Source organism: Cervus elaphus, chromosome 11 (genome assembly GCF_910594005.1).
Source record: "Cervus elaphus chromosome 11, mCerEla1.1, whole genome shotgun sequence".
Taxonomy (NCBI): Eukaryota; Metazoa; Chordata; class Mammalia; order Artiodactyla; family Cervidae; genus Cervus; species Cervus elaphus.
This window is the reverse complement of record NC_057825.1, coordinates 32,426,241-32,452,686: the sequence shown is the minus strand read 5'-3', so window position 1 is coordinate 32,452,686 and position 26,446 is coordinate 32,426,241. Positions and strand designations below refer to the sequence as shown.

At 39.7% G+C, this 26,446-nt stretch overlaps 1 protein-coding gene and 1 long non-coding RNA gene across 5 annotated transcripts in view; one reads left to right on the top strand and one right to left on the bottom strand.

Annotated features, from left to right (window-relative positions):
* Nucleotides 1-2,653: 2,653 nt before the first annotated feature.
* Nucleotides 2,654-12,855, bottom strand: LOC122703765. Of its 3 annotated transcripts, none has more exons than XR_006343599.1 (4): nucleotides 12,801-12,855; nucleotides 5,747-5,887; nucleotides 5,395-5,461; nucleotides 2,654-3,176 (listed from the first exon to the last, which is right to left on the bottom strand). It is a non-coding gene; the product is annotated as an uncharacterized LOC122703765 (long non-coding RNA). The 3 variants fall into 3 exon arrangements; XR_006343598.1 differs by lacking the exon at nucleotides 12,801-12,855 and adding an exon at nucleotides 6,337-6,656; XR_006343597.1 differs by lacking the exon at nucleotides 12,801-12,855 and having other exon boundaries at nucleotides 5,747-6,656.
* A 4,156-nt stretch (nucleotides 12,856-17,011) lies between these two features.
* ASXL2 (ASXL transcriptional regulator 2) overlaps nucleotides 17,012-26,446 on the top strand; it is a 119,893-nt gene continuing 110,458 nt past the window's right edge. For both annotated transcript variants that reach the window (XM_043917367.1, XM_043917366.1), the window contains exon 1: nucleotides 17,012-17,431. In XM_043917367.1, the coding sequence (XP_043773302.1) occupies nucleotides 17,375-17,431 (57 nt within the window). In that variant the 5' untranslated portion in view covers nucleotides 17,012-17,374. The remainder of the gene's footprint in view (nucleotides 17,432-26,446) is intronic.

Below are 26,446 nucleotides of genomic sequence, written 5' to 3'. Positions count from 1 at the left end.
GGAAAACTAAAAAACAGAAACAAAGATTGTGGGAGAAGTTTGGTTATACACGAATTGCTATTTTCTGAAGTCTCATTGGAAAATTGGAATACCTGAACTGCTTTACAGGTAGACTAGACAACTGAGCCACTCGTGGCTGATTTGAAGGGACCTCAGAATAGACTCTCTGCGAACAAGTCCCCTAAACACCACAGAGACTAGAAACATTATCATTAGAGAGTATTTCTTTGGTATTAAAATTCACAGGAGGAGAAATACATTGTGCACATATTAGTTACAATTATTGTTCATAATTTTCTGCTAAAAATATCTTAAATTCATGTAGTATCTCTTTTTTTTTGTAGTATCTTTTTTAAAAACATGTTTGTTTTATTTTTTGGCTGTGCTGGGTCTGTTTTGCTGCAAGCAGGCTTTCTCTAGTTTTCTCTAGTTGCGGCAACCAGGAGCTACTCTTTGTTGAGATGTGGAGGCTTCTCATTGTGGTAGGTTCTCTTGTTGTTGGACACAGGCTCTAAGCACTCCGGCTTCAGTAGTTGAGGCAGGTGGGCTTGATAGTGGCAGCTTCTGGGTTCTAGAGCATGGGCTCAGAAGTTGTGGCACCTGGGCTTAGTTGCTCTGTGGCATGTGGGATCTTCCTGGACCAGGGATTGAACCAGTGTCTCCTTCATTGGCAGGTAGATTCTTAACCACTGGATCACCAGAGAAATCCAAGACCCTCTTTTGATGGGAGAAGTGGCAAGAACTATTATAAAGTGGTATGGACACAGGGAGGCATGATTCATTAGGAATTATTTTTCTTTATTTTTTTTTTAAATAAAGCTTTTTAAAGCAGAGATTTAGATAACAGAATAATTGTGAAGATAGTTCAGAGAGTTTTCAAATACTCTATACCTACTATTAACATCTTAAATTATTAATATGATACATTTGTTACAATTTATAAATCAATAGCAATATATTATTATTAGCTAAAGTCCATTCTTTATTCAGATTTCCTTAGATTTTGCCTAGTTTTCTGTCCCAGGCTCCCATCTAGAATGCAACGTCACTTTTAGTCAGCACGACTCCTTTGACTCGTTTTGGCTGTCACAGTTTCTCAGCCTTTTCTTGCTTTTGATGACCTTGACAGTATTACTGGTCAGGTATTTTGTAGAATGGTCCCTCTATTGGGCTTTGTTTGATGGTTTCCTCATGACTAGACTGTGTGGTTTGGGGAGGCTGAGGCTATGGGGTTTTGGAAAGAATACCATAGAGGCAAAGTATTGTCATCACATCATATTAAGGATACGGTGTGTGTGTGAGTGTTTTAGTTGCCCAGTCTTGTCCGACTCTTTGAGATCCCATGGACTGTAGCCCACCAGACTCCTGTGTCCATAGGACTTCGCAGGCAGGAATACTGGAGTGGCTTACTGGTCTCTGTTCCAGGGGATCTTCCCAACCCAGGGATCAAAACCAGATTCCCTGCATTGCAGATGGATTCTTTACCATCTAAGCCCACCAGGGAAGCCATATATATGGCTGCACACATAGCACATGGGATCTCTAGTTCCCTGACCAGGAATCAAACCCATAGAAGCTCAAAGCCTTTACCACTGGACTGCCAGGGAAGTCCCTAGGGTACATACTACTATTAACATGATGTATCACTGTTGTTTTGACCTTGATAACCTGGCTAAGGTAGTGCTTATTCACTGTAAATTTACTTAAAAAAAATCTATTTATCTGGCTGCCCTGGGTCTTAGTTATGGAATGTATACTTTTAATTGTGGCATGTGGGATCTAATTCCCTGACCAGGGATTGAACACAGGCCCCTTGCATTGGGAACACAATGTCTTTGCCACTGGACCACCAGGGAAACCCCTGAAATTACTTTTTTTTTTAAACCTTCTTTCCTCTGTGTTGTTTGGAAGAAATCACTATGTACACACCACATTTAAGTGGTGAAGAGTTATATTTCATTTCTTTGAGGGTGGAGTGTCATTTACACAAATTATTTGAAATTCTTCTGTATGGGAACTCTGTCTCTTGTCCCATATTTATTTATTTTTTAATCATTTATTTATGTCAGTGTAGACTCACAAAATTTATTTCACACTTCGGGTTATTCATTTTGTTGCTCAAATTATTGGAAGCCATTAAAAAATTTATTTATTTATTTTAATTGGAGGCTAATTACTTTACAATATTGTAGTGGTTTTTGCCATACATTGACATGAGTCAGCCATGGGTGTACATGTGTTCCCCATCCTGAACCCCCCCTCCCAACTCCCTCCACATCCCATCCCTCAGGGTCATCCCAGTACACCAGCCCTGACCACCCTTGTCTCATGCATCCAACCTGGACTGGTGATCTATTTCACATATGATAATATATATGTTTCAGTGCTATTCTCTCAAATTATTGGAAGCCATTTTTAATCATTTATGTCACTACACTACAGAAATAGAATTCTAGCTGTCCAGAAGCTCCCATCATCCTGTCTTCCAGTCACTATTCTGAACTTGTGATGAGATCAATCCCTGGGATCTGCTGTTGCACTTTATATAGTTGGAATTATACAGTATGTATTTGCCTGTGCCTGGTTTCTTTCACTCAGCATTATGTTTGTGGGATTTACCCATGTTGCTACACTTTGCTGTGGAGAGGCTTTCTCACTTTGTAGTTTTCAACTTTAGACCTTCCCACCCCATGATTCTGAAATGGGCCACACTTCCCAAACTTATTTCATTGCAGTCTTAGGTGGAGGTTATCAAAAACAGGCTTGAGATCAGAACATATGTGTAAATAGTCCATTGGGAATTGATTTCAGGAAGCCCCGGTCAGGGCATGAGGAAGGAAATACAGAAGGGAGGAAGCCAGGCAGAGGAGTTAATGAGCAGCTCAGCAGAGCTCAGTCTCATAGGGTCCTCCACTGAGTGGGGGGTTGCTCTCCAGGGGGTCATCCCTGGGGGTTCTCCATGGGGGGCCTCCACGGGGTGGGGAGTGGTTCTCCAGGGTATCAGGGGGTCCTCCATGGGGGTCTTCCCTGGAGGTTCTCCACAGGCTGGTGTTCTCCTGGGGGTCTGCCATGGGGTCTTCCATATGGGGGTTCTCCACTGGGTCCTTCCTGGGGTGCTCCACGGAAGTCTCCATGGATTCTCTGGGAGATTGTGCAGAACTTGTTTAAGAGCTGTCCTGCAGAGAAGCAAAGAAACTTCAGGTATTTATAAACCAATTCCTTTCAGTTATTGCTTGAAAGTTGAGTATATTAACACACTAACAATCGCAGTCTGCCCCCAGTGTGGGTTAATATGCACCTATGTCCAGAGAAAGCTCGTAGGTAGGCTCAGGGTTGCAGGTACCAGCAGGAAAAAGCCATCGGAGTGAAGGTCTAGGCCAAGGCAATGGGTGTATCACAACTATTAACACCTTTTCCACCCTGACCTATTTGGATCACACCTTAAGTCCATTTTGTCGTGGACACTTTATGCTAGTAGCCAGCAGCAATAACTAAAATAAAAATTAATTGACAGATATAAGGCACCTGTCAAAATGATACAAATTTTTAAAAAGTGGCAACCACAAAGAGTGATTGGGGATGTGGAATGATTATTTTCATACTTTAATGGTAGAACTCTAAATTGTTTATTTTTTGCAGAATGAAATCTGGCAATATCTGTTAAAAATAAGTATTCCAAAGATGATGGATGTTCATTAAACCTATTGTGGTAATAGTTTAATGATGTTTGTAAGTCAGAGCATTCATTACGTTGTACACCTTAAACTTATACAGTGCTGTGTTGTCAGTTATAGCTCAATAAAACGGGATAAAATAGGTATTCCACTGCAACTAGTGTATAAATAAGTTCTTGAAATTTAATGACAACACAGTGATTATAGTCAACAATACTATATTATAAACTTCAAAATCACCATGAGGTTAAATCTTAATTGTTCTCAATACAAAAAGAAGCAATGATTATGTGACCTGATGAAGGTGTTAGCCAACCCTACTATAGTAATTATAGTGGAATATACAAATGTAGTAGACCAACAAATTTACACCTCAAATTTATAACGTTACATGTCAATTATAACACAATAAGAAAATTTTTTCAATGAAAAAAAAATGAGGCTAGTTAATAGAAGCAGTCTCAGTTCTGGTACTGCATTGGTACTGCGACTGTAGTGTTATTTTATTTATCACTTCCCTCCTCTCCCACTCATTCGGGATCCCCTCACCCTCAGTCAACGTTTTTGCCGGTCTGGGTTGCTTGCCTCCATCCTTGAGGAGTCTTGAGTCTTGGTTACCCAGCCTTTGCTTGAGAACCTACTGCTCTGACCCAGTAGTTCCTCCCATAGGGGGCCATGCTGGTGTTTTGAGTCTCCTGGTATCAGCGTGAACTATGAGCTCTTGAAAAATCTGAATATCCCCTTCCCCCCATTGTTCAGTTATTCTAGTAAATGACCATAAGTCCTTTTGGGGAAAGATTATAAGGGAATCGCTAGTGTATTGTTGCATCATTTTAGGGTTCATCCTCAAGGGGACTTGGCATCTCCTTCAATTGATGAGCTCTGGGTGTGAGAACAGGCTCATGTCTGGAAACCGTAAGGGATTGTGATTTTTCCATCGTACTGGCTGACCTCAGCTTTCTACTCACTCGTGTTAGTTTTATATTCCTCCCAAACAAATCACCACAAACTCAGAAGCTTTAAAAACAACCCCCATGTTATTATCTTATAGTTTCCCTGTTTCAGAAGTCTGGGTATGGCTTAGCTGGATCCTCCACTTAAGGTCTCACAAGGTACAAGGTTGTAATCAAGGTGTCAGATGGGCTCTGTTCCTTTCTGGAAATCTCTTCTGGATGGAGCTTCTTTCTAGAGCTTAGCTTTTTTCTTAGCTTAGCTTCTTTCTATTCTTCCAAGTTGACATTGTGGTTGGTTGAACTCAGCTCTTTGCAGTTGTAGGACAAAGGGGGCTGCTCTTCCAACAAGGCACTCTCTCTTATAGGCAGTTCACCTTTTATCAGCTTGCTTCTTCAAGGCCAGTAGGAGAATCTTAGTCCAGTTGGCTAAGCCTTTTATAATGTAACCTAATTAAAGAAGTGACGATCCCATCACCTTTGCCATACTCTATTGGCTAGAAGCAGGTTGTAGGTTTTCAAGGACAGGAGATTATATGAGTGTGACTCATGGGAGGAGGTGCTTCACCCTAAGGTGTGTCTGTGTGTCTACCACATTCATTCTTGGTCTTTTTTTAAAAGTTTGGCAATATCCTTATTGTCCATCCATCTATCTTCTTCCAGGAACACCATGGACTAGTAACCATTGTCCCTTGAATCTGGGATGGTCTTGTAACTTGCTCTGGTCAATGAAAATGGCAAAAGTGATACTGTGGAGGGCCTTGAGATACCTGACAGCTTTTGCCTTTGCCCTCTTGATATGCAGAGATCTCCACAGGACAAGGAAGGTGGTCTAACCTGGAAAAGGAAAAAAAAAGCCATGTGAAGGAATACCAGTGTCCCGAGTGAACAGCCAATGCCAGCTGCAAGACATGTAAGTGATACCAACTTGGACCTTTCAGCCTGCCTACCTCTGCAGTTGAATGCAGCTACATGAATGAGCCCGGGCAAAACTAGGAGAGGCACCTTGCAGCCCACCCACAGAATCACGAGAAAAAACAAATCACTGTCATCTTCAATGACTGGTTTTGGAGTGGTTTATCATACGGCAATAGGTAACTGAAATAGGTGTTTCTACATCACCTGCAGTCAATCATTGTTTGAAGGTTGCTCCGAGGGGCATTAAGACCCTGGCTTTTCTGGTCTGCCCTGTTCCAGACTCAAGTATGCTCCAGTGATCAGGGAGAAGTCTCAGGCAGAGTCCCAGACGTTTTCAGGAAGGAGCTGTCAGCAAATACAGGAACACTGAGCATTAGGCTGATGTAAGAGCTGCTTTTATTACAACCTTAAAATCTCTTTTTCTCCAACTTGTAAACATTATGTGGAATGGGCCGGGGGTGGAAGCAGGAGGTTTCTTAGAGGAACCAAGAACCCTGGAGTAGATGATGCCTTTGGGAGACACCACCAGCTAGGGGAAGAATTTGCAGAACACAGAGCTCAGGCTATCAGAGACTGAGATTGAGGGCCTACCTTGTTCTTTTCAACGTCTCTGGCTTTGTATAAGAGCTGCAGTTCTCACAGCCTGCTGTCAGATGACATGCCTAGAATCCCTCCTTTTGTTTCCTCTCAGATGCTTCTCTCTGCCTTCCAGTAGATGAGCTCACTTATTATTCCTTGCTGAACTCTCCTCACTAGCCTCCTACCAACCCAGTTATCTTTTCACCACTCAACACCTGTCTCCTAGCTGCTGCCTTGGAGGACCCCGCCAACTCCAGATCCTGTCCTGTTCAAATCTAGTTCACTCAGTGTTTCTGCCATGTTCCATATCAGTATCAGTACTGTTTGGTATCAGAACTTCTAAACCTTGCAGAGTTTTGAAAAAGGACTTGACAAAAAAGATCTCGTTGGTGAGATTAAATTATAGGAAATTTCAGGTGTGATTTCTTCCATTTCTGTGTGGCAAGGGAGGTTACATTCAAAGTTGCAATAGATGTGATAGCCTAGGCTGCAGAATTGTTCCCAGGTACCAGATGTGGGTGAATTAACATTTCAAAACATCTTTGGAAAAAAAAAAACAAAACATCTTTGGAAGGTTACCAGAAAAAAAATCTTTTTTTTTTTTTTTGCCTGAACACCCCAAAAGATGGAGCAAAATTTGAGTATATACTAAGATAAGCTGTGTTCCTGTATTTGGAATATAAGGAAGTGGTTTTACAAGAGACTGACCAAAGAAATTCACTTCCAGTTTATTAAGATCACAAGAGCAAAAACTACAGCGTATTTTATTAGGTATACAAAAACACTCAGGGTTAAAATATTCAAATTAAAAAAAACAACACCCTACCTTATTTTAGAAGAAAACCTTAGTCTTAAAACAAATATCAGAATACATAATTATTTAGGTACTCCTATGAATTGCAAATGGTCACAAAAATAATTGATCATGTTGCATTTTCCTCATCTATTTCTTCTCTTATGATAGGAGTCAACATTTTTGAGCATCTACCATGAATCAAAAACTGCCATTCATTTCATCTAGTTCTAAGAATAACATCCACTATGCCAACTAGTTCTAGTTTAAATTCATGACCACACGTCTCAAAAGGAGTCTCAATGCTGCCAAGCAACCCTACTACACTCCCCCAGTATGTTTCTCGCCCATTCTCCAAAACAAGGATTTCACACATTTTCTGCTCTCCTCAAATCTCCCACATCCTCTTCCGCCTCCTCAGTCCTGCCTACCTCTTCCACTTCTTCCCAGATCCCTCTCTGCCTCACTCAGTTCTCCATCTTTATATTCCACTGATGTACCAAATTCTTTCCTCTCCCTTGGAGCCTTTGAAATTCCCCTTCCCTCTCATTGGAATGCTCACACCCTCATCTTCATAAGACTGGTTTCTTCTGCTTTTTTTATCTGCTGTCTCAGTTCAGATGTCAAGTTCTCAGAGTCTTTCCTTGTAAGTTAAAGATGCCCCTGCTCTCTTGCATGTTAACTTGTTTCATTGTCTCCCAGACATTTATCAACACCCGATACTGTCTTGTCTGTTTATTTCTTCCCATCTCCACTTGAAGAAAGCGTCATGACAGCAGGGCTTTACTTTTCTGGTGTACTTCTATATTCTCAATATCCAAATCTGAGCCTGTCACACAATATGGTCAAATTGAATTTTCATTGAGTAAATGATCCCGATTTTTGATAGATGAGGAAACTAAAGATTAGGCAATCTAAATAAATGACTTCAGGTCACTCAGGTAGTAAATGACAAAGCTGGGACTTGAGCCTAAATTTTGCTAGATCTGGGCTCTATCCCCAGAGAGGCCCAGATTTTTTTGTGTAAAAAAATCTCTCTTGCTAGGATGAACATTTAAAAATGGATTTGACCACTGAGGAGTACTTGTGAATGTGAACAGCATTTAAGACAACATAAGAATGAATAGTTAATTCCCCAGGCAGAAAATCAAGGAGATGCTGAGGACATCTGGCTGGACAAAGCCCATGGTAACTAAGGAGCAGCACAGCCTGGCTATTCCCAGCTTGCTCCTGGCTGGCCTCCAATTCCTCCGTCTTCCTTCCTGCTTCCTGCATCTCTAAGTCTCTGACCACCTGCAGTTCAGTACAGTTCAGGGCAGGCTCTGGTTTTCCCTTCATGCTCATGAAGTGAGCTAGTTCATGCCTGTCAATAGCATCCAGATTCATGCTTTAGAGAAACTGGAATAGGATATTTTCCATGAGGGTCTATCAGCCAAATCTGTGTTTATATAATAGCCTAATTCACAGGAAGTTGCCTTTGTGTGTGTGTGTGTGTGTGTGCAGAAAATGAAAACCTTGTGCTGACTCTTCATTGATCCTTAAATGGACTTATAAACAAAAGGTGAAGAGGAGGAAATGAGGACTCTTTTGGCTGTTGCCTTAATCAACATTCAGGGAAAGCTTCATTTATAGGCTAGAGTCCCTAGAAATGCTAGATTTAAGGGTTTGTTCTATGGATTTTCTTCAGAAACCAAGATCAAAATGGTTATAATATTATCAGTCATTGCCATTATTCTATGCTCTTTATGTATACTTTATCTTTACAACAAACTGATTAAATAGATGCTAGCAATATTATACCCATTTTCCACATGAGAAAACTGAGGCCAAGTAGGATTTTTTTTTTTTAAATGTTAGTGTTAGTCGCTTGGTCATGTCCAACTCTTTGTGACCCCATGGACTATATATAGCTCACCAGGCTTCTCGTCCATGGAATTCTCCAGGGAAGAATACTGGAGTGGGTTGCCATTTCATTCTCCAGGGGATCTTCCTGAACCAGGGATTGAACCCAGGTCTCCTGAACTGTAGGCAGATTCTTTACCAATTGAGTCACTAGGGAAGCCCTGGTGAAGCCCTGAAGTCACACACTATTGATGAAATTAGAATTTCATTTATTTGATTTGACTCTGGAGTAGAGGTTCTTAATCATCCCACTACTTGTTTTTGTGTTTGTTTGCCTCTTTGTTGGAAGAAGGCAATGGCAACCCATTCCAGTTCTCTTGCCTGGAAAATCCCATGGATGGAGGAGCCTGGTGGGCTGCAGTCCATGGGGTCACTAGGAGTGGGACATGACTGAGCGACTTCACTTTCACTTTTCACTTTCATGCATTGGAGAAGGAAATGACAACCCACTCCAGTATTCTTGCCTAGAGAATCCCAGGGACAGGGGAGCCTGGTGGACTGTCGTCTATGGGGTCGCACAGGGTCGGACATGACTGAAGCAACTTAGCAGCAGCAGCAGTGGCAGATCTAGTAATCCAGAAATTGCGAAGTTATGATAAATATAAAAGCATTTATGTAATATAATATGAAAATATCTGAGATTTCTGTTCATAACAAAGTCATAGGTAACAAATCAGTTTAAAGTTAGTGAAAATAAAGATGTAATTTCATCTAAGCTAACTGGCTCCTCTCTAGGCCCCCGGTTAGGAAACCTGACCTAGAACCTGAGGATATAATGCCCTCTGGAAGACCAGTTATAAAGCCCTTCTAACTGATGTTGTTTCTAATCTCAGTTACTATCCCTGCCCCATCTACTCTCTTCACTGGCTGTCACTCTAAATCACAATCTAAAGGGCTCTTCCTTGTAGCCTTGCTGGACACCCTCTCCACCCCTAATCCCCATAGAATTTATCACCTTTTCATCCATCTCACTTTAGGGTTTTGCATATATGTTTATGACTGCATGTAGAGCACTGTATGTTTGTCTATGTATGTAGAGCTGCATGTATGTATGTCTATGCATGTAGAGCATATATGTTTATGACTGCATGTAGAGCACTGTATCATATCTATGTAATCCCCATAGAATTTATCACCTTTTGGTCCATCTCACTTTAGGGTTTTGCATATATGTGTATGACTGCATGTAGAGCACTGTAACATATTTAATTTGTTTATATATCTTTTTTACTTTAACATTAGCTACTTGGGAGTAGGGGCTATGTCTTGCTCATTTACTTACTTTTTCATTTAATAAAATTATATTGAGCATCTCCTGTTACAAGATGTTATTCTAGACACTGAAAATATAATAATGAACATCACGGACATAGTCTTTATCCTCCATGTTTTGCCATCTTGCACTCATTTCTGGTCCTCAGTGTTTGGCTCATGATTGGAAGATACTAAATTAGTCTGTTTAATTGAATTGTCTTGAGTATTTCAAGGTCATATTACTAGTTGGCCGAAATTGCTCCTAAGAGAAATATTTCTTGAGAAGTTCTTTATCTTCATATCCTCATATAAATTGCCAGGTATAGAGTAGACATTCAAAAGTCAATTCTTTTCTTGTCTTTTCCTCTGCTAGTCACCAAGTAAGCTAAATCTTGTTGCGGAGTAGAGAAATGGAAACAGAGTATTTATAAGTTTTGCAGGAGGGAAGAAGAGTTAAGAACATCTACTTATAACATGTATGTGTTAGTCTCTAGGTTGTGTCTGACTCTGCAACCCCATGGACTGTAGCCCGCCGGGGTCCTCTGTCCACGGGATTTTACAGGCAAGAATATTGGAGTGGGTTGCCATTCCCTTCTCCAGGGGATCTTCCTAACCACGAGAATCAGGAGAATCTGGGTATCCCGCACTGCAGGAAGATTCTTTACTGTCTAAACTGCCAGGGAAGCACTTATAACATACAGTTCTCTCTGTTACACCTGAATGAGGTAAAAGATGTAAAGCGCTTGAATAGCACCTGTTACATTGTAAGCCAGCAACAAATACAAGATACAATAGCTAACATTTGTTGATGACTTACAACATACCAGGTACTATTTGAAGCCCTTTACATCTAATACTTCATTCAGACCTAGTAGAGAGAACTGAGGCTTAAAAAGTATAAGTAACTTGCCCAACTTCTGATAGGCAGAATGTACTTAGGTGGGGGAATTCCAGCCCAGTCAGCCCGAGTCTGGCACCTCTTTCTTTGTGTAGCTGTTGACCAATGCAGGGTCAGAGGCAAGGACTTTGAACAGGATCCACTAACAGCCTGCATCCTGGTCATGACCTAAGTCAAGGCAAGCATGTTTGAAATGACAAAGTGATCAAGGCTTAAGTCTGTGGCTAGGGTAGAGCTAACAAGGGCCAGAATACCTATGCTCTGGTGCATTCTTGCTACACTGTTTATTCAATATTATCTTTTAAAAAATTTTATTCATTTATTTATTTTTGGCTTTGCTGGGTCTTCATTGCTGGTGTGGGCTTTTCTCTAGTTGCGGCCAGTGGGGGCTACTTTTCATTGTGGTGTGCAGGCTTTTGATTGCAGTGGCTTCTCTTGTTGCAGCTTGAGGGCCCTAGAGTGTTCAGGATTCAGTAGTTGTGGGCTTAGTTGCTAAGTAACATGTGGGATCTTCCCATTCCAGGGATTGAACCCGTGTCTCTTGAATTGGCAGGTGGATTCTTAATCACTGGGCCACCAGGGAAATCCACTATTGTCTTTTTAAAACAACTGTTTCTCCCTGAAAGTAATGTTCATTCTACCACTTGTGAGGCTACAGGAAAAATTTTCTTAAAAAGGAAATGTCCTTGGATTACCATTAGACAGAACTGAATAATTCTACCAAGCTGGGGCATTTTTCTACAGTTAATTATAATGAATTCTGATTACCATGTGCATCATTTACCTAATCTGGACCCAAACTGAAACATAAAACATAAGTACAAAGAATATCTGATTATTTTTTGGACATATGAACAAAAGTAAAATATTTTTTTAATTTAAAATATTTTTTCCTTCTCCAATCAAAAGATATAGAGTTGCTGAATAGATTAAAAAATAAGACCCAATTATATGCTGTTACAGGAGACTCACTTCAGCTTTAGAGGCATGCACAGACTGAAAGTGAAGGGATGGAAAAAGATATTCCACGCAAATGAAAGCCAAAAAGAGCAGAGACTATACTTATATTACACAAAATAGACTTTTTTCCCTTTCTTTTTAACCTGTTTTCCCCCCATTTTTATTGAGAAATAGTTGGCATACATCACTGTATAGGTTTAAGGCATACAGCATGACTGTTTGAATTATATACATTGTGAAATGATTACCACAATGGGTTAACATCCACCATCTCATATAGATAAAATAAAAATAAATTTTTTTCCTTGTGATGAGATTTATCTTTTTTCACTGATTATGATTTAAGACTCATCTATGTTGTCAGATGTATTAATATTTTATTCCTTTTGCTTGCTCAGTAGTATTCTATTGCATGCATATACCAGACTTTGTTCATCTGTTTACCAGCTTATGGATGATGGTTTTTCATGTTACCCTTTTACAGTCATATCTATTTCCCTCCCTCCACTATCTCCAAACTCTCACAACCAATAATTTATTCTCTATCTCTATAATCTTGTTATTTACACACAAAATAGACATTAAGCCAAAAACTGTAGCAAGATACAAAGAAGGTCATTATATAATGATAAAGGGATTGATTTATCAAGAGTATAACATTTGTAAATATTTGCATACTCAACATAGGAGCACCTAAATATATAAAGCAAATATTAACAGATTTTAAGGGAGAAATATACAGCATTACAATAATAGTAGAAGACTTAAAAATCTGATTTTCAACAATGGATAGGTCATCCAGAAAGAAAAGTCAATAAAGAATCTTTGGACTTAATGCCATGTTAGACTAGATGGACTTAACAGATACTTACTGAACACCCCATCTAACAGCAGCAGAATATACATTGTTCTCATGTGTACATGAACATTCTCCAGGATAGATTATATGTTTGGCTGCAAAAAAATCTTAGTACATTCAAGAAAACTGAAATTCTATCAAGCATCTTTCCCAATCATAATGATATGAAACTAGAAATCAATTAAAGGAAGAAAACTGAAAAATTCACAACTATGCTGAGACTAAACAACATCCTCCTGAACAAACAGTGGGTCAAATAAATCAAAAGGGAAATTAAAAATCTTGAGAGAACTTAAAATGGAAATATAACATAATAAAACTTTTGGGATGCAGCAAAAGCAGTTTCAAGAGGGAAGGTTACAGAAATAAACGCTTGCATTAAGAAAAAAAGAAAGCTCTCAGAATTCCCTGGCAGTCCAGTGGTTAGGACTTGGCATTCTCATTGCTGGGGACTCTAGGTTCAATTCCTATTTGGGGAACTAAAATTTCATAAGCTGCATTGGAGAAGGTAATGGCAACCCACTCCAGTATTCTTGCCTGGAGAATCCCAGGGACAGAGGAGCCTGATGGGCTGCCATCTATGGAGTCGCACAGAGTCGGACACGACTGAAGTGACTTAGCAGCAGCAGCATGCATGGCAAAAAAAGAAAGCTCTCAAACAGACAACCTAACTTTACACCTCAAGGAACTAGAAAAGGAAGAACAAACTAAGCTCAAAGTGAGTAGAAAGAAGAAAATAACAGAGATCAGAGTAGAAATGAATGAAATAGAGACTTAGCAGACAGTAGAAAAGATCAATGAAACTAAGAACAGTTTTTTTTAAGAAGATAAACAAAATACACAAACCTTTAGTTAGACTAACCAAGAAAAAAGAAAGAGGACTCAAATAAAATTATAAATGAAAGATGAGACATTATAACTGATACTACAGAAATATAACGAATCTTAAGAGACAACTATGAATAATTAATCAATCCTGAATATCATTGGAAGGACTGATGCTGAAGCTGAAGCTCCAATACTTTGGCCTCCTGATGCAAAGAGCCGACTCATTAGAAAAGACCCTGATGCTGGGAAAGATTGAAGGCAGGAGGAGAAGGGGACGACAGAAGACAAGATGGTTGGATGGCAACACCTACTCAATGGACATGAGTTTGAGCAAGCTCCAGTAGGTGGTGAAGGACAGGGAAGCCTGGAATGCCGCAGTCCATGAGGATGCAGAGTCAGACACTACTGAGTGACTGAACAACATGAATAATTAATTATATGCCAACATTTTGGACATCCTAGAAGAAATGAATAAATTCCTAGAAACAGATAGCCTACCAAGACTGAATCATGAAGAGATAGAAATCTGAATAAACTTACTACTAGTAAAGAGATTGAATCAGTAGTCAAAAACCTCCTAACAAAGAAGTGTCCAGGACCAGATGCCTTCATGGTGAATTCTACTAAACATTTAAGGAAGAATTAATACCAAACCTTCTCAAGCTTTTACAGCAAATGGAAGACGAAGGAACTCTTCCAAAATCATTATATGAGGCCAACCTAAGCCAGACAATGACACAAAAGAAAATTAGAGACCAATATCTCTGAGGAACACCCATGCAAAAATCCTCAACAACATATTAGTAAACCAATTCCATGGTATATTAAAAGGATCATATACCATGATCAAGTGGGATTTATTCTAGGGATGCAAGGGTAGTTCAATATCCACAAATCAATGTGATACAACACATTAACAAAACGAAGGATAAAAACATATGATCATTTCAATAGGTACAGAAAAAGCACTAGACAAAATTCAACATCCTTTTTAAGATAAAAACTGTCAATAAATTTGTATAGAGGGAATGTACCCCAACATAATAAAGGTCATATTTGATAAGCCCACAGCTAATATCATACTCAAAGGAAGAAAGCTGAATGCTTTTCTTCTAAGAATAGGAACAAGACAAGGATGCCACTCTTGGCACTTTTATTCAACATGGTATTGAAGTCCTAGCCAGAGAAATTAGGAAGAAAAAGAAATAAAGACATCCAAATTGGAAAGGCAGAGACAAAACAGTCACTATTTGCAGATGACAGGATTTTATATATATTAATTGAAAACCCTAAAGACTCCACCAAAAACTATTAGAACAAATAAACAAGTTCAGTAAAGTTGCAGGGTACAAAATCAATATACAAACATCTGCTGCATTTTTTTTTTTTTTTGTGGCTTGTGGGATATTAGCTCCCCAACCAGGGATCAAACCCAGGTCCATGGCAGTGAAAGCTCACATCCCAACCACAGGACTACCAGGGAATCCCCCTGTTGCATTTTAATACACTAACAACAAACTATCAGAAAGAGAAATTAAGAAAACAATCCCATTGACAATAGCATCAGAAAGAATACTTAGGAATAAATTTAACCAAGGAGGTGAAAGATCTATACCCTGAAACTGTAAGACACTGATGAAAGAAACTGAAGAAAACACAAATAAAAGGAGATATTCTATGCTTACGGTTGGAAGGATTAATGTTATTAAAATGTCCATACTGCACATAGTGATCTACAAAATCTATGTAATCTGTTTCAAAATTTCAAAGGCATTTTTCACAGAAATAGAAAAAAAAAACCTTAAAATTTGGGCTAGATGGCAAATCCCAGTCAACAGCTGGGAATGGAGAGAGGCTTCTTGAACCGACCTAGGCTTTAGAGTGACATGGTACATACCTAGAGTGTTACGGATAGTGTTATGAGTTACTAAAATAATTTGTGAAAATATATTTCTTACCAGTTGCTGCTATGGGGTTGTTTGCTCAATGACTGAAGTAGAAAAATAAGGAAGTATCTACATGGGCTCTCATGCTCCCTATTAAGACTTTGTCTGCTAGTGTGTAACAGCACACTTTTATTTATTTTGGCTGTACCTCCTAGCAACAGGGATCTTAATTCCCTGAACAGGGATCAAACTCATGTCCCCTGCATTGGGAGCACTAAGTCTTTACCACTGTGTTACCTGGTAAATCCCCTGATCCCTTTTAAAAACTGAGGAAAAGTTATAAATCCTCTTTGCAGAAAATGCACAGCTAATACACACAAACTATTTTCCATAATTTTAGGGGGCTATATACTTCTGAAACCTATCCTGGACTCCAAGTTAAGGACTGTTCTCAACTGTCTCTTCTCCCAAGAGGCAGCCCAACTCTCAGTCCTATTTTATTTTTAAAAAATATTTATTTATGTAGCTGCACTACATCTTTAGTTGTGACATGTGGGATCTAGTTCCCAACCAAGAATCAAACCCTGGTCCGCTGCATTGGGAGTGCAGAGTCTTAGCCAGTGGACCACCAGCGAAGTCCCTCAGTCCTATTTTAGAATATCCTAAGTTTAGTAGATCAGAAGCAGGTTCTGGAAGCAGGTGGGTTTGGGAGATTACTAGGCATTACTACACATTCTATTTACTTTGCAAAGTATAAAGACATGAACAATGCAACGGAAGATGCCACATTCTGGATCTTTCAGGAGGTCGTTATGGTCACTACAAATAATGGTTTCTGACCACAGATCCAGCTGAATCATTCAGCAAATATTTACTGGGCGCCTGATATGTACAGGCACTGAGCCAGGCAGTGAGCTCACCAAGATAAAAAAGACTCCATTTGTGTCCTTGATGAGACATTCACATGTAAAAGCATGAATGTAGTTGTTGGTGGCCTGAAAATAAAGGTTACCTAAGTCTGAGAAGCATTCTGAGGTGACGGAAAGGACTCTGAGCTTGTGATTTGATTTTTGGCTTCACCACATTCTAGTGTGGCGTCACTCAATCTCAGATTGCTTCATCTATTAAGTGCCGCAAATAAGTAGATGAGAACTGTGGCAAATCTTCAAAAAGATAACATTTTAAAAAATGAAAAAATGAACATGGACAAACAGAAAAGGCAAGTTACAGGCTTATCGAAAATGACAGTTGAGAGAGTCACCCCCAGAGGGAAGAGCCTAACTCTTCCCAGTCTCTACAGACACCGCCGCACCCCGCACGCGGTCAGAAACCGCCCAATAAACCTTCCGGGACAGATCAAGTTCCGCTTCCGCAAGCAGGTTTTCGCTGTAGGCGTGAGCGAAGGACGCCCGACGCAACTTAGCGTCGGACCTCCCCATTGCGCATGCTCGGGAGGAGAGGCTGAGAACGGAAGGACGGGGGAGTGGCCAGACGCCGCGGCCGGCCGGCTAGCTCTCCCTGTGGCCCCGCGCGGGAGGCGGGGGCGCGCGCACGCTCGTTCGCGCGGCCGGCTGCGTACAGTAGTGACGGCCGCGCGGGAGCGGTCACATGACCGTAGCGGCTGCCTGTACAGTAAGGACCCAATATGGCAGCGGCGGTAGCAGTGGTAACGGCAGCAGGAGGACCGGCCGCCCCATAGACCGCCCCCAGCGCACCACCCCCGCCGCTTCCTCTGCTCCGGTGCTCCTCCGGCCTGACTTCCCCTTTCTCCCACCTTTCCCGGCACCGCGGGAAAAACAGCATAGGGCAGAGCAGGCAGGGAGGGCGGCCGGAGCCCGGACACGGGAGCCTCCCAGTCAGTTCAAGACCCGACATGAGGGAAAAGGGCCGTAGGAAGAAGGGCAGGACCTGGGCGGAGGCCGCCAAGACGGTAAGGCGGAGGGAGCGGACGGGAAGGCTGGGAGGATTTTGTTCCTTCGCCGCCCTCCCTCGGTCGCAGGGGAAGGGAGGTCAGTGGCACTGCGACCCGGCTAAGGGGGGCACAAAACCGCGCTGCGAGGGCGGCGGTTAGTGTCGGGCTTGTGGTCCCTATGGGAATGGAGGCGCCTAGCGGAAGAGGGTCGCCGCGGGGCCGTGGCTTCTCCCCGCGTCTGCGATGGTTCCTCTCTGGTGTTTTGGAGCTGCCTCTCGGGGTCACTGCGCTCTCGCCCCCATTCTGTGGTAGCCCCTGCCCCAGCTTGGGGAAGTCTGTTGTGCTTGCACATAACCGGTTCTTCTCCCTTGTGCGGCTGAGGAGCCCCCATTGGATGCGGATAGGAGAATGCTTGTGCGTGCACCCAGCCCCAGAAAGAAGAGGGGAACGGTGAAGCTGGGTAGAATTGACCCGCTGTAACAGGCACACCGCCTCACTCCGGGTTCCCGGCTTGTCTGGGCTCCTGGATCCGGCCGGAGGTCACGAGGCTCTTGTTTTATGTTTGCTGTTGGAGCCGAAAGTGCAGGAGGTGTTTAGAAACGAAGTAACAGGTGGGACTTGTAGAAATTTTTTTTTTTTTTTTCTGTTTCCGTAGAGACCTACTCTGAACAAGGCAGCAATGCATGGTGGGACCTGTAGTTTTACCCGGCCTTGACTTTTTCGTAGCTAGAGTGGTGATGGCCTCACCAAGTTGTGATTAGTGGATAAAACCATCCTTTTTTTCCTTCTAAATTTATCTTAACGAAATTTAGAGGTAGGTTTAAAAAATAGAGTATTGAGAATGAGTGAGAACTTTTATGTTTTTTATGAAAAAGTTAAAAGCGTCCATGTATATATATTTAGAAATGAAAGGTTTGGAGAAAGTCAAGTTCATTCCATCTTCAGAGGGTGCAGCAGAAAAGTAATAGGACGTAAGACAGCAGTGTTTTAGTGTTGGGAAGTGAGAAGGATTGGAAGTATTATTTTTAATGGTGAATCCTGTCAATAATACTTGTACAACCTGGAGAGCCCCTCTAAATGAAGCCCCTGTTTATGGTGTGTTGTATGTTTTATTTTTTAAAGGGGAGTTTTCTGAATATAAAAGTAACATGTTCACTGTGGGAAAGTTAGGGAAATTATAGTATTTTAGTATAAAGAAGGAAATAAATCGTGTATTTAACTTCTCCAGGCTCTGTGAACATTTGATATATTACCGTCCAGTCTTTTTTATTTCCCCAAATCTGGGTCCTTTTGTTTATTCATTCTTGCACATTTGCTTTGTAAATCTTGCGCATTTGTTTTGTAAATGTTATGTTTTAGAGGATTCATGAATCTTAAACTTGTTTGTCTGTTTTTGTAGGAAATGTGGAAAAGTTAGTGAATAAATAAAAGCACATTTGTGTGCTTTCATTTACAGTGTATCTTCATAACTGTAACTGCTGGCCGTTTCCCTCCAAAGAAAAGACTTGAGAAATAATTTTGTTGGGTGGTGGGGAAATTCCTCCTTCACAAAAGACTTTTATTTTGTTCTACTTGATCAGCATTACTTCACGACCTCTTTTATTTAAAGAAGGAGGGTAAATTTTATTCGTAAGTAACCAGATCCCAACCTTCATTGTGTTAATTAATTTAAAGTCTCTAGAATTTCATGAGTACTTTATGAATTATCTCTTGGGATAAAATAGTCTGATCTTTGGGAGATTGTGACAGGAGAAATTTGCATCTACAGTCTATTTTCCTATAGTAAATTATTATGTTTGCTCATTTATAACAAACATTTCAAGCCTTAGCTAGTTATGTGCAAGTAGTATTTAGAAGATGTAAAGACTAGAGCTAATCAGTAGAGCTTCGAGTGAGTTCTTGAAGTGATTAGTATATTAGTGGTTTGGTATTTTTATTTGATTCTGGCAAATATGTAAGAGCTCAGACTAAATAAAAATGAATTTTAGAAAGAGAATGGTGACACTAAAACTTCTTTTTTCTAGTAGCCAAAATCTAGAAAACAGTCTACTCTTTTTTTATCATCTATAAAGTGAGTAATTAAAATAAACCTCAGTGTTCAAAAGGTTTCTGTTTATAGGAGAAATAGGTAGAAGTAAATGTGAGAAGAATAAACAAAAGTAAATATTTAATATTTTCAGACATAGAATAATGAGATCAGAAAGTTAGTGGTTTGACAGATAGAGATAACTTTGACCTAAATTAGGAAACTATATAGTTTATAAGATTAAGAGAACCAGGAGAAGCAAGTCTTAAACTTTCCTCATAGGCATTAAGGCCAAATGTTCTAGGAACAGAGTTTCAGAAAGGATATATTAAAATTATGCATTGAATATAGGTCATATCTACTTCATATTTCATTGTGTTCTTGGTACTTACATTGTAGAGCTATCTTGTTTTAGGGAATGTTATTAAAATGGGGTTGTGTTCCTGAGCAATAATAGGGCAATAGATAAATAAAATTATTCACTAACATATGTATTTATATCCTATATATTTGTGATTTGGGGTGTTGTGTGTATGTGAGAGAGAGAAACAAATTGATACAGGATTGCTGTGAACAACCTGAAAAAGCAAAAATAATACGATTCATAATTATTATATAATTAAAAGGTTATGTCAAAGTCTGATTAAATGTAGAGAATAGATGGGTTCCAATAACTGAAGACATTATCCAGAGAAATAATGGGATTAAGACTCACTTGAACTTATTGTTCATTCACAGCAGTGGATTGTGTCCCTACTGATCTTATATTTGTCTCATAAATACCCTAGTTATATAAAGCATTATTCAAGTATTTAGTTAACAGTATTACATTTTAAATTTATTTATTTATTGGCTGCACCCTGTGGCTTGCAGGATATCAGTTCCCCCACCAGGGACTGAACCCAGGCCATGGCAAGACTGGAATACTAACCCCTAGGCCACCAGGGAACTCCCATTACATGTTTTAAATTTTAAAGGTAGCAGTGGTAGTGTTGATGATGTGATTTGGATAAGAGACCTGCAGTATAGTGTTTGGTGCAATTAAAACAGAAAAATTTGTAGTAAGCCAGAGATACTGAAAATCATTACATTGACTTTAGAACTGTGTTCAAAGATAACGCTCATTTTTTTTTTTTTTAAAGCAAAACAAAGCATTGTATCATGTACACATTAGGTGACATCCCTGAGGAATTTAGGTATTTTTACAAAATAGAACTTTCAAAAGAGTATAATTTTGTTGATACCGTTTTTTTTTTTTTGGAGTTTTCCCTTGTCATCCACCACAGCTGGGGACACATTAAAAGGGAAAAGTGTCTTTTTAGGACAAGTTTGTGATAGTAGGTGAAAGAGAGCAGCAGACCTTAGAGACTGCATTAGGTTATCTTTGAGGAGTGAAGTGGTCAGAGTGTAAGTAAAGGATGAGTGTTAAAGGTGAGGAGAATAGCAGGCGAGTGTAGATCTTTAGCATGTGATTTCTAGACTGAAGAAAAAGGGTGTTTTTTTTTTTTTTTGTATCTATACTTCACTTAGTGGTTAATACTGTTTTGAAAGTACGTAGGTTTTTAAATTTATGTTATTTACCTAAAGTCATTTGGGCTTCCCCAGTGGCTCAGTGGTAAAGAATCCGCCTGCAGTACAGGGGCCACAGGTTCTATCCCTGGGGTGGCAAGATCCCCTGGAGGAGGTCATGGCAGCACACGCCAGTATTCTTGCCTGGGGAATCCCCATGGACAGAAGAGCCTGGTGGGCTACAGTCCATGGGGTTGCAGAGAGTCAGACATGACTGAAGCACACACGCCTAAAGTCATTTAACTTTAGGAAATAGAATGGAAGAAAATTTCTATTAAAGAAATAACTCATAAGCTAATTACCTTTCTGTAGGAAGTATTGAAAATAGAAAATAATTATTTAAAAGTAAAATGATAAAATATATGTAATGATTAGAAAAAAGTCTTAAAATATACTTTAGAAAAAACAGACATATTAGAAACTTTTGAGTTTTCTTAATCTTGACCATAAGTAATTATCTTCTGCTAGGAGTATGGCCAGGCCTGGGGATATCTCCTTGGGCCTGTATTGGTTGGCTAGAGTCTTTCTATGTCTGAATTTGTCTTATGTTTGTACTTGTAAATATTAGAATCTCCAGGAGAGTGTGCATCTTGGAAAACCATATTAAAGAAATATATTGTTTTTGTAATATTGTTTTATAGAAAGTAAAACTGGACAAAATCTTCCTGGAATATGTTAAAAATAGAATGAGAAAGATTGTGAAGAGCATGGGTGAAAAACTGAGAAACTGCTCTAACCCATACTTTTCAAAACTAATCAGTTTTATTGAGGTATAATTGACATAAAATTATAAGATATTAGATACGTTTATGAGATTTCCATCTGCAGGTCTGTTTGTGCTAGGGGATTTTTTGCTTGAGAGATCTTCCTTTTTGCCTTAATACTGAAGTAAAGTTCCCTTGTGTTTTTCTCTTGAATTTTATATTATTGTTTCAGTTCATCCTTCCTTCTGTCCTGTTCTCATGTTCCTGTCTTGAAAGCCCACAAACTAAGGAAAAGGGAAGGAAAAATCTTTTTTAAACACATAAGTTAAAAATTTCTGTGGAAAGTGCTGTTGCTGCATCTCCTAGAATTATGACAGGAGCTGAGAAAATGATGTCAGATTTGCAGAAGTCCTTACTCTTTCCTCATCCACAAAATCTATCTACTTTTAAAAGGCTGTGCAATTTTGCTGTCAGTGAAAGGGCATTATGTTTTCACTACAAAAGCTATCTGGAAGGAGGCCAGTTGTGTGGAAGATATAACTTCAGGAACCTGATCAGTAAGTTTGTCTGCTGTCTTTATCCTTTTTATTAATACATGCATGCATACTGAGTCGCTTCAGTCATGTCCTACTCTTTGTGACCCCGTGGACTGTGGCCCTCCAGACTCCTCTGTCCATGGGATTCCCCGGGCAAGAATACTGGAGTGGGTTGCCATGCCCTCCTCCAGGGGTTCTTCCTGACCCAGGGATCTAAGCTGCATCTTTTATGTCTCCTGCATTGTCAGGCGGGTTCTTTACCAATAGGGCCACCTGGGAAGCCAGAAGACTTGGAATGCTCCACTAGTTCTGTTTTCTTTCTTTCCATATCTCATAGAGGCCATCCTCATAGTTATAGTGTTGTAGTATTGGGCAATTTAGTACTTTTAGTACAGTTTGATTTATCATGTTTTTAGGGTTTTTAAAAGGTTTTTGATCATACTTAATTTTAGAATTCTTTAGATATGACTTAAAAACAATAGTTAGTTTTCTATTACAGTTATATAGGCTCTTTTTAAAAATAACTTGCTCATTCATTTATTTATATTTGGTTGTCCGGTGGGGGGGGGGGGGCGGGGTTTCCTTGCTGCCTGTAGGCTTTCTCAGGTTGCGGAGAGCAGGAGCTACTCTTTGTTGCGGTGGTTTTTCTCCTTGCAGAGCACAGGCTCATTAGTTTCAGCTCTCCTGCTCTAAAGTGCAGGCTAGTAATTGTGGCGCATGGGCTTAGTTGCTCCTTGGCGTGTGGAATTTTCCTGAATCAAGGATTGAACCCATGTTCCCTGCGTTGGCAGGTGAATTCTTATCCACTGTATCACCAGGGAAGTCTTAGACTCATGATTTTAAAAAAAGTAGAACGGCAGTATGTAGAGAGTCTTGGATGAGTCACTATACTAGGAATAGGAATTAAGTGCATATGCAAATATTGAAAATAATTTAGTTTCCAAACTGAAATTAATGTGCTTAGTCACTCAGTTGTGTCTGACTCTTTGCAACCCCATGGATGTAGCCCTCCAGGCTCCTCTGTCCATGGGGATTCTTCAGGCAAGAATACTGCAGTGGGTTGCCACGCCCTGCTGGATCTGTAGTCTTTGCCATTTTGGTACATTAACAGAGCATTTCTTTAGCTGTTTTGTTCAGTAGAACTTGATGGAAATGGTCTGTATCTGTGCTGTCCAGTACACTAGCCACTAGTCACGTGTGGCCATTGAGCACTTGAAATGTGACTAGCAGGACTAAAGAGCTGAATTTTGAATTTTATTTAATTTTAGTTAAGCTTAAATACCTACATTTGTTTAGTGGCTGTTATTATAGAGTAACTTCCTATGCTTATTGACTTTCTGTGTATTTTTCAGTAAACTTGTCTGTTCAGATTTTTGCCCTTATTTTATTTTATTTTTTTTTGCTTCCTGGTCTTTTTTATACTAATTTCTAAGAGTGCAGTGTAGATTAAGGAAACTGGCCCTTTGTCATACATGTCACAGATCTGTTTCCCAATTTTGGCTTTGACTGATTTATGCAGTTGTTTTTTTCTGCTCATTTTTTTCCGTTAATATATTAATAAATAAATTTGCCAGTCTTTACGTTTTGTGTTTTTCTAGGTTTTGAGTCCTATTAAGAAAAACGTTCTCAAAGATTATAAATGAGTGCTTTAAAAAATGTTTACCTCTGAAGGTATATATTCCCCAAATAAAATGCATATTTTATTATGAACAAGTAGGAAGAAATTCAGTTTATATGTATCAGTAAGACTGTGCTTCTTGATGGCAGAGACTTTTCTTTTAAATGTTTCTACCTGCAGAAATGAGTGCTAAATCTTTGTTGTTGCTCACCTTTTTTATTGGCGATAAGACACTGTCTCACTTTAAAGAGAACACAATTTGAGTAAAATTAATCAACTATACTGAGTATTGTTTGCCAGGAAAACTGGTTCAGTACCTCTCTCTTGTTTGTGAAAGAAAGTTGTTTCAGGACACACCATGGTATTTGCCTTCCAAGACCCTTTTGAATTACATTTGGACATTTCGGTGGTAATTTTACTACTGACCTTGCTTGACAAAACTAAAATTGGTTAATTGTAAAAACACATGTACTGAGTCCTGAACATCAAGGGACACTGTAAACCTAATTAATTACTGCATCTTCTTGGTAATTTGCTCTTTTAGTAAAAATTATGTTGTGAAACAGTTGTCATTTGGAAATTCTTTTGCTGCTGATGTTTAGCAGCGAACATCATTGATACTACATTTAGAATGGACTTTCAATAGCTTGGGGTGGCCCACATCATCTTGAATCTTTAACCCACTGATGTCTGAATTATTTAGTAGTTGGTTTAGCCATATTCAGTTTCAAATAAAGTGCTTAATGATAATAGTGACTTATTCTAAAGAGTAACATAAAAATTTTAATGTATTGCTATTGATTTTCTAGTTTCCTATATAATTTGAGTGCTTCTGGCAAATTTTGTAAGTTTAAATGGATGGTACCCATGAAATTGATATTTTTGGAAAGGTTTTCTCTTTTACATTGTGTTTGTGTGTGTGTGTGGTGGAGAGGGGAGAGAAGGAGAAAGATGTCAAAGAGAGATGGATTATAAGATAAAAATAATGAATACTTTTCATGTATATCATTAAACACCTATGAAAGACGTAAAGAAGAATATAGGACTATCTATATATATATTTTTTGGCCTCTCCCGAGCAGTATGCAGGATCTTAGTTTCCCGACCCGAGATTGAACTCATATTCCCTGCATTGGGAGCCCAAGGTCTTAATCATTGGACCTCCAGGGAAGTTCCAAGACTATTTTTATTAGCAGCTTGGGAATAACCTTAGCAATCTGGATCTGATTTTGGTTGTTGAATTCATTGAGTTATTGTGTCAGCTTGGACAAGTCATTTAAATCAGTGCTCAAACATTAGTGTGTATAAGAATCATCTGGGAAGCTTATTGTAATGTAGGTGATTATTCAGTAGGTCTGCAGTGTAGCCAGAGATTCTGCATTTGCAATAAGTTCACAGGTGATGCTGGTGCTTTGGTATAAGGACCACATTTGGAGTTGTAGGGACTTTAGATTAACTGTTCTTAAGGACCACATTTGGAGTTGTAGGGACTTTAGACTAACTGTTCTCAATTTCCCCCAACTTTAAGATAGAGATAATAGAATTTACCATTTGGAGCATCAGATGATTAGGCTAGAATGTGTGAAAAATGATTTCATGATGCCTGGTATGTTGTTGACTTCCCTGGTGGCTCAGTGGTAGAGAACCCATCTGTCAATGAGGGAGATGCAGGTTTGCTCCCTGGGTTGGGAAGCTGGAGAAGGAAATGGCAACCTACTCCTGTATTCTTGTCTGGGAAATCCCATGGACAGAGGAGCCTAGCCGGGTACAGTCCAAGGGGTCACAAGTGATGTAAGCATGGTTTGTTAATGTTACTGAAAAATTAATAAATGTAGATCATCTAATGTTTCTGAATGAGAAAACTGAATATTGTACAGATGTTATTTCTTACTAGGTGCAGAGGTTTGAAACAGTTCTAATGAAAAGCTTTCTAGTCTCAGGGACCCCATTTGCCACTTGTTTCCCAAGGTCAGTGTGGAATGAATGACAGAGACCTGAACAAGCTGTGGACAAGTTTGGGAACGCAGTGGAAGGTCCATGTTGTGCTTCAGGAGATTGTGTGCTAGATCCCACTCTCTTGACTTAGGCTTTGTGAATTGATATGGAGAAAGCATGTAGCAAGGAATGGCAAGCAGCCTCTAGTTGCTGAGTGACTCCTGGCAGAAAGTCAGCAAGAAAATAGTAAGGGACTGAAACCTGCCAACAAGTAAGGTTCGTGGTAAGCCTGGAAAAGAATCAGATAAATTCACAGTCCCAGCTGTCACTTCTGTTTCAGCTCTGTGCGACCCTCAGCAGAAGACCCTCTTAGGCCATGGCCAGAATCCTGGCACAGAACTGTGAGATAACTTGGTACTGTGTTCACCTAAGTTTCATCATAAACCATAATAACACCATAAATTTGTGTTGTTGGGGCTGTGTAATAGCAAACTAAAAGTAATACTAAAATCTAGTGGAGGAAGGAACATGGAAAGGTTGGTCTCAGAGAGGGTTTGGCCTGGATATTCAGGGGTGAATATGGGTAAGGGTATTCCAGACAAAGGAAGGCTGAAAAAATGCAGTGTATGTTTTATGCATGCTGAT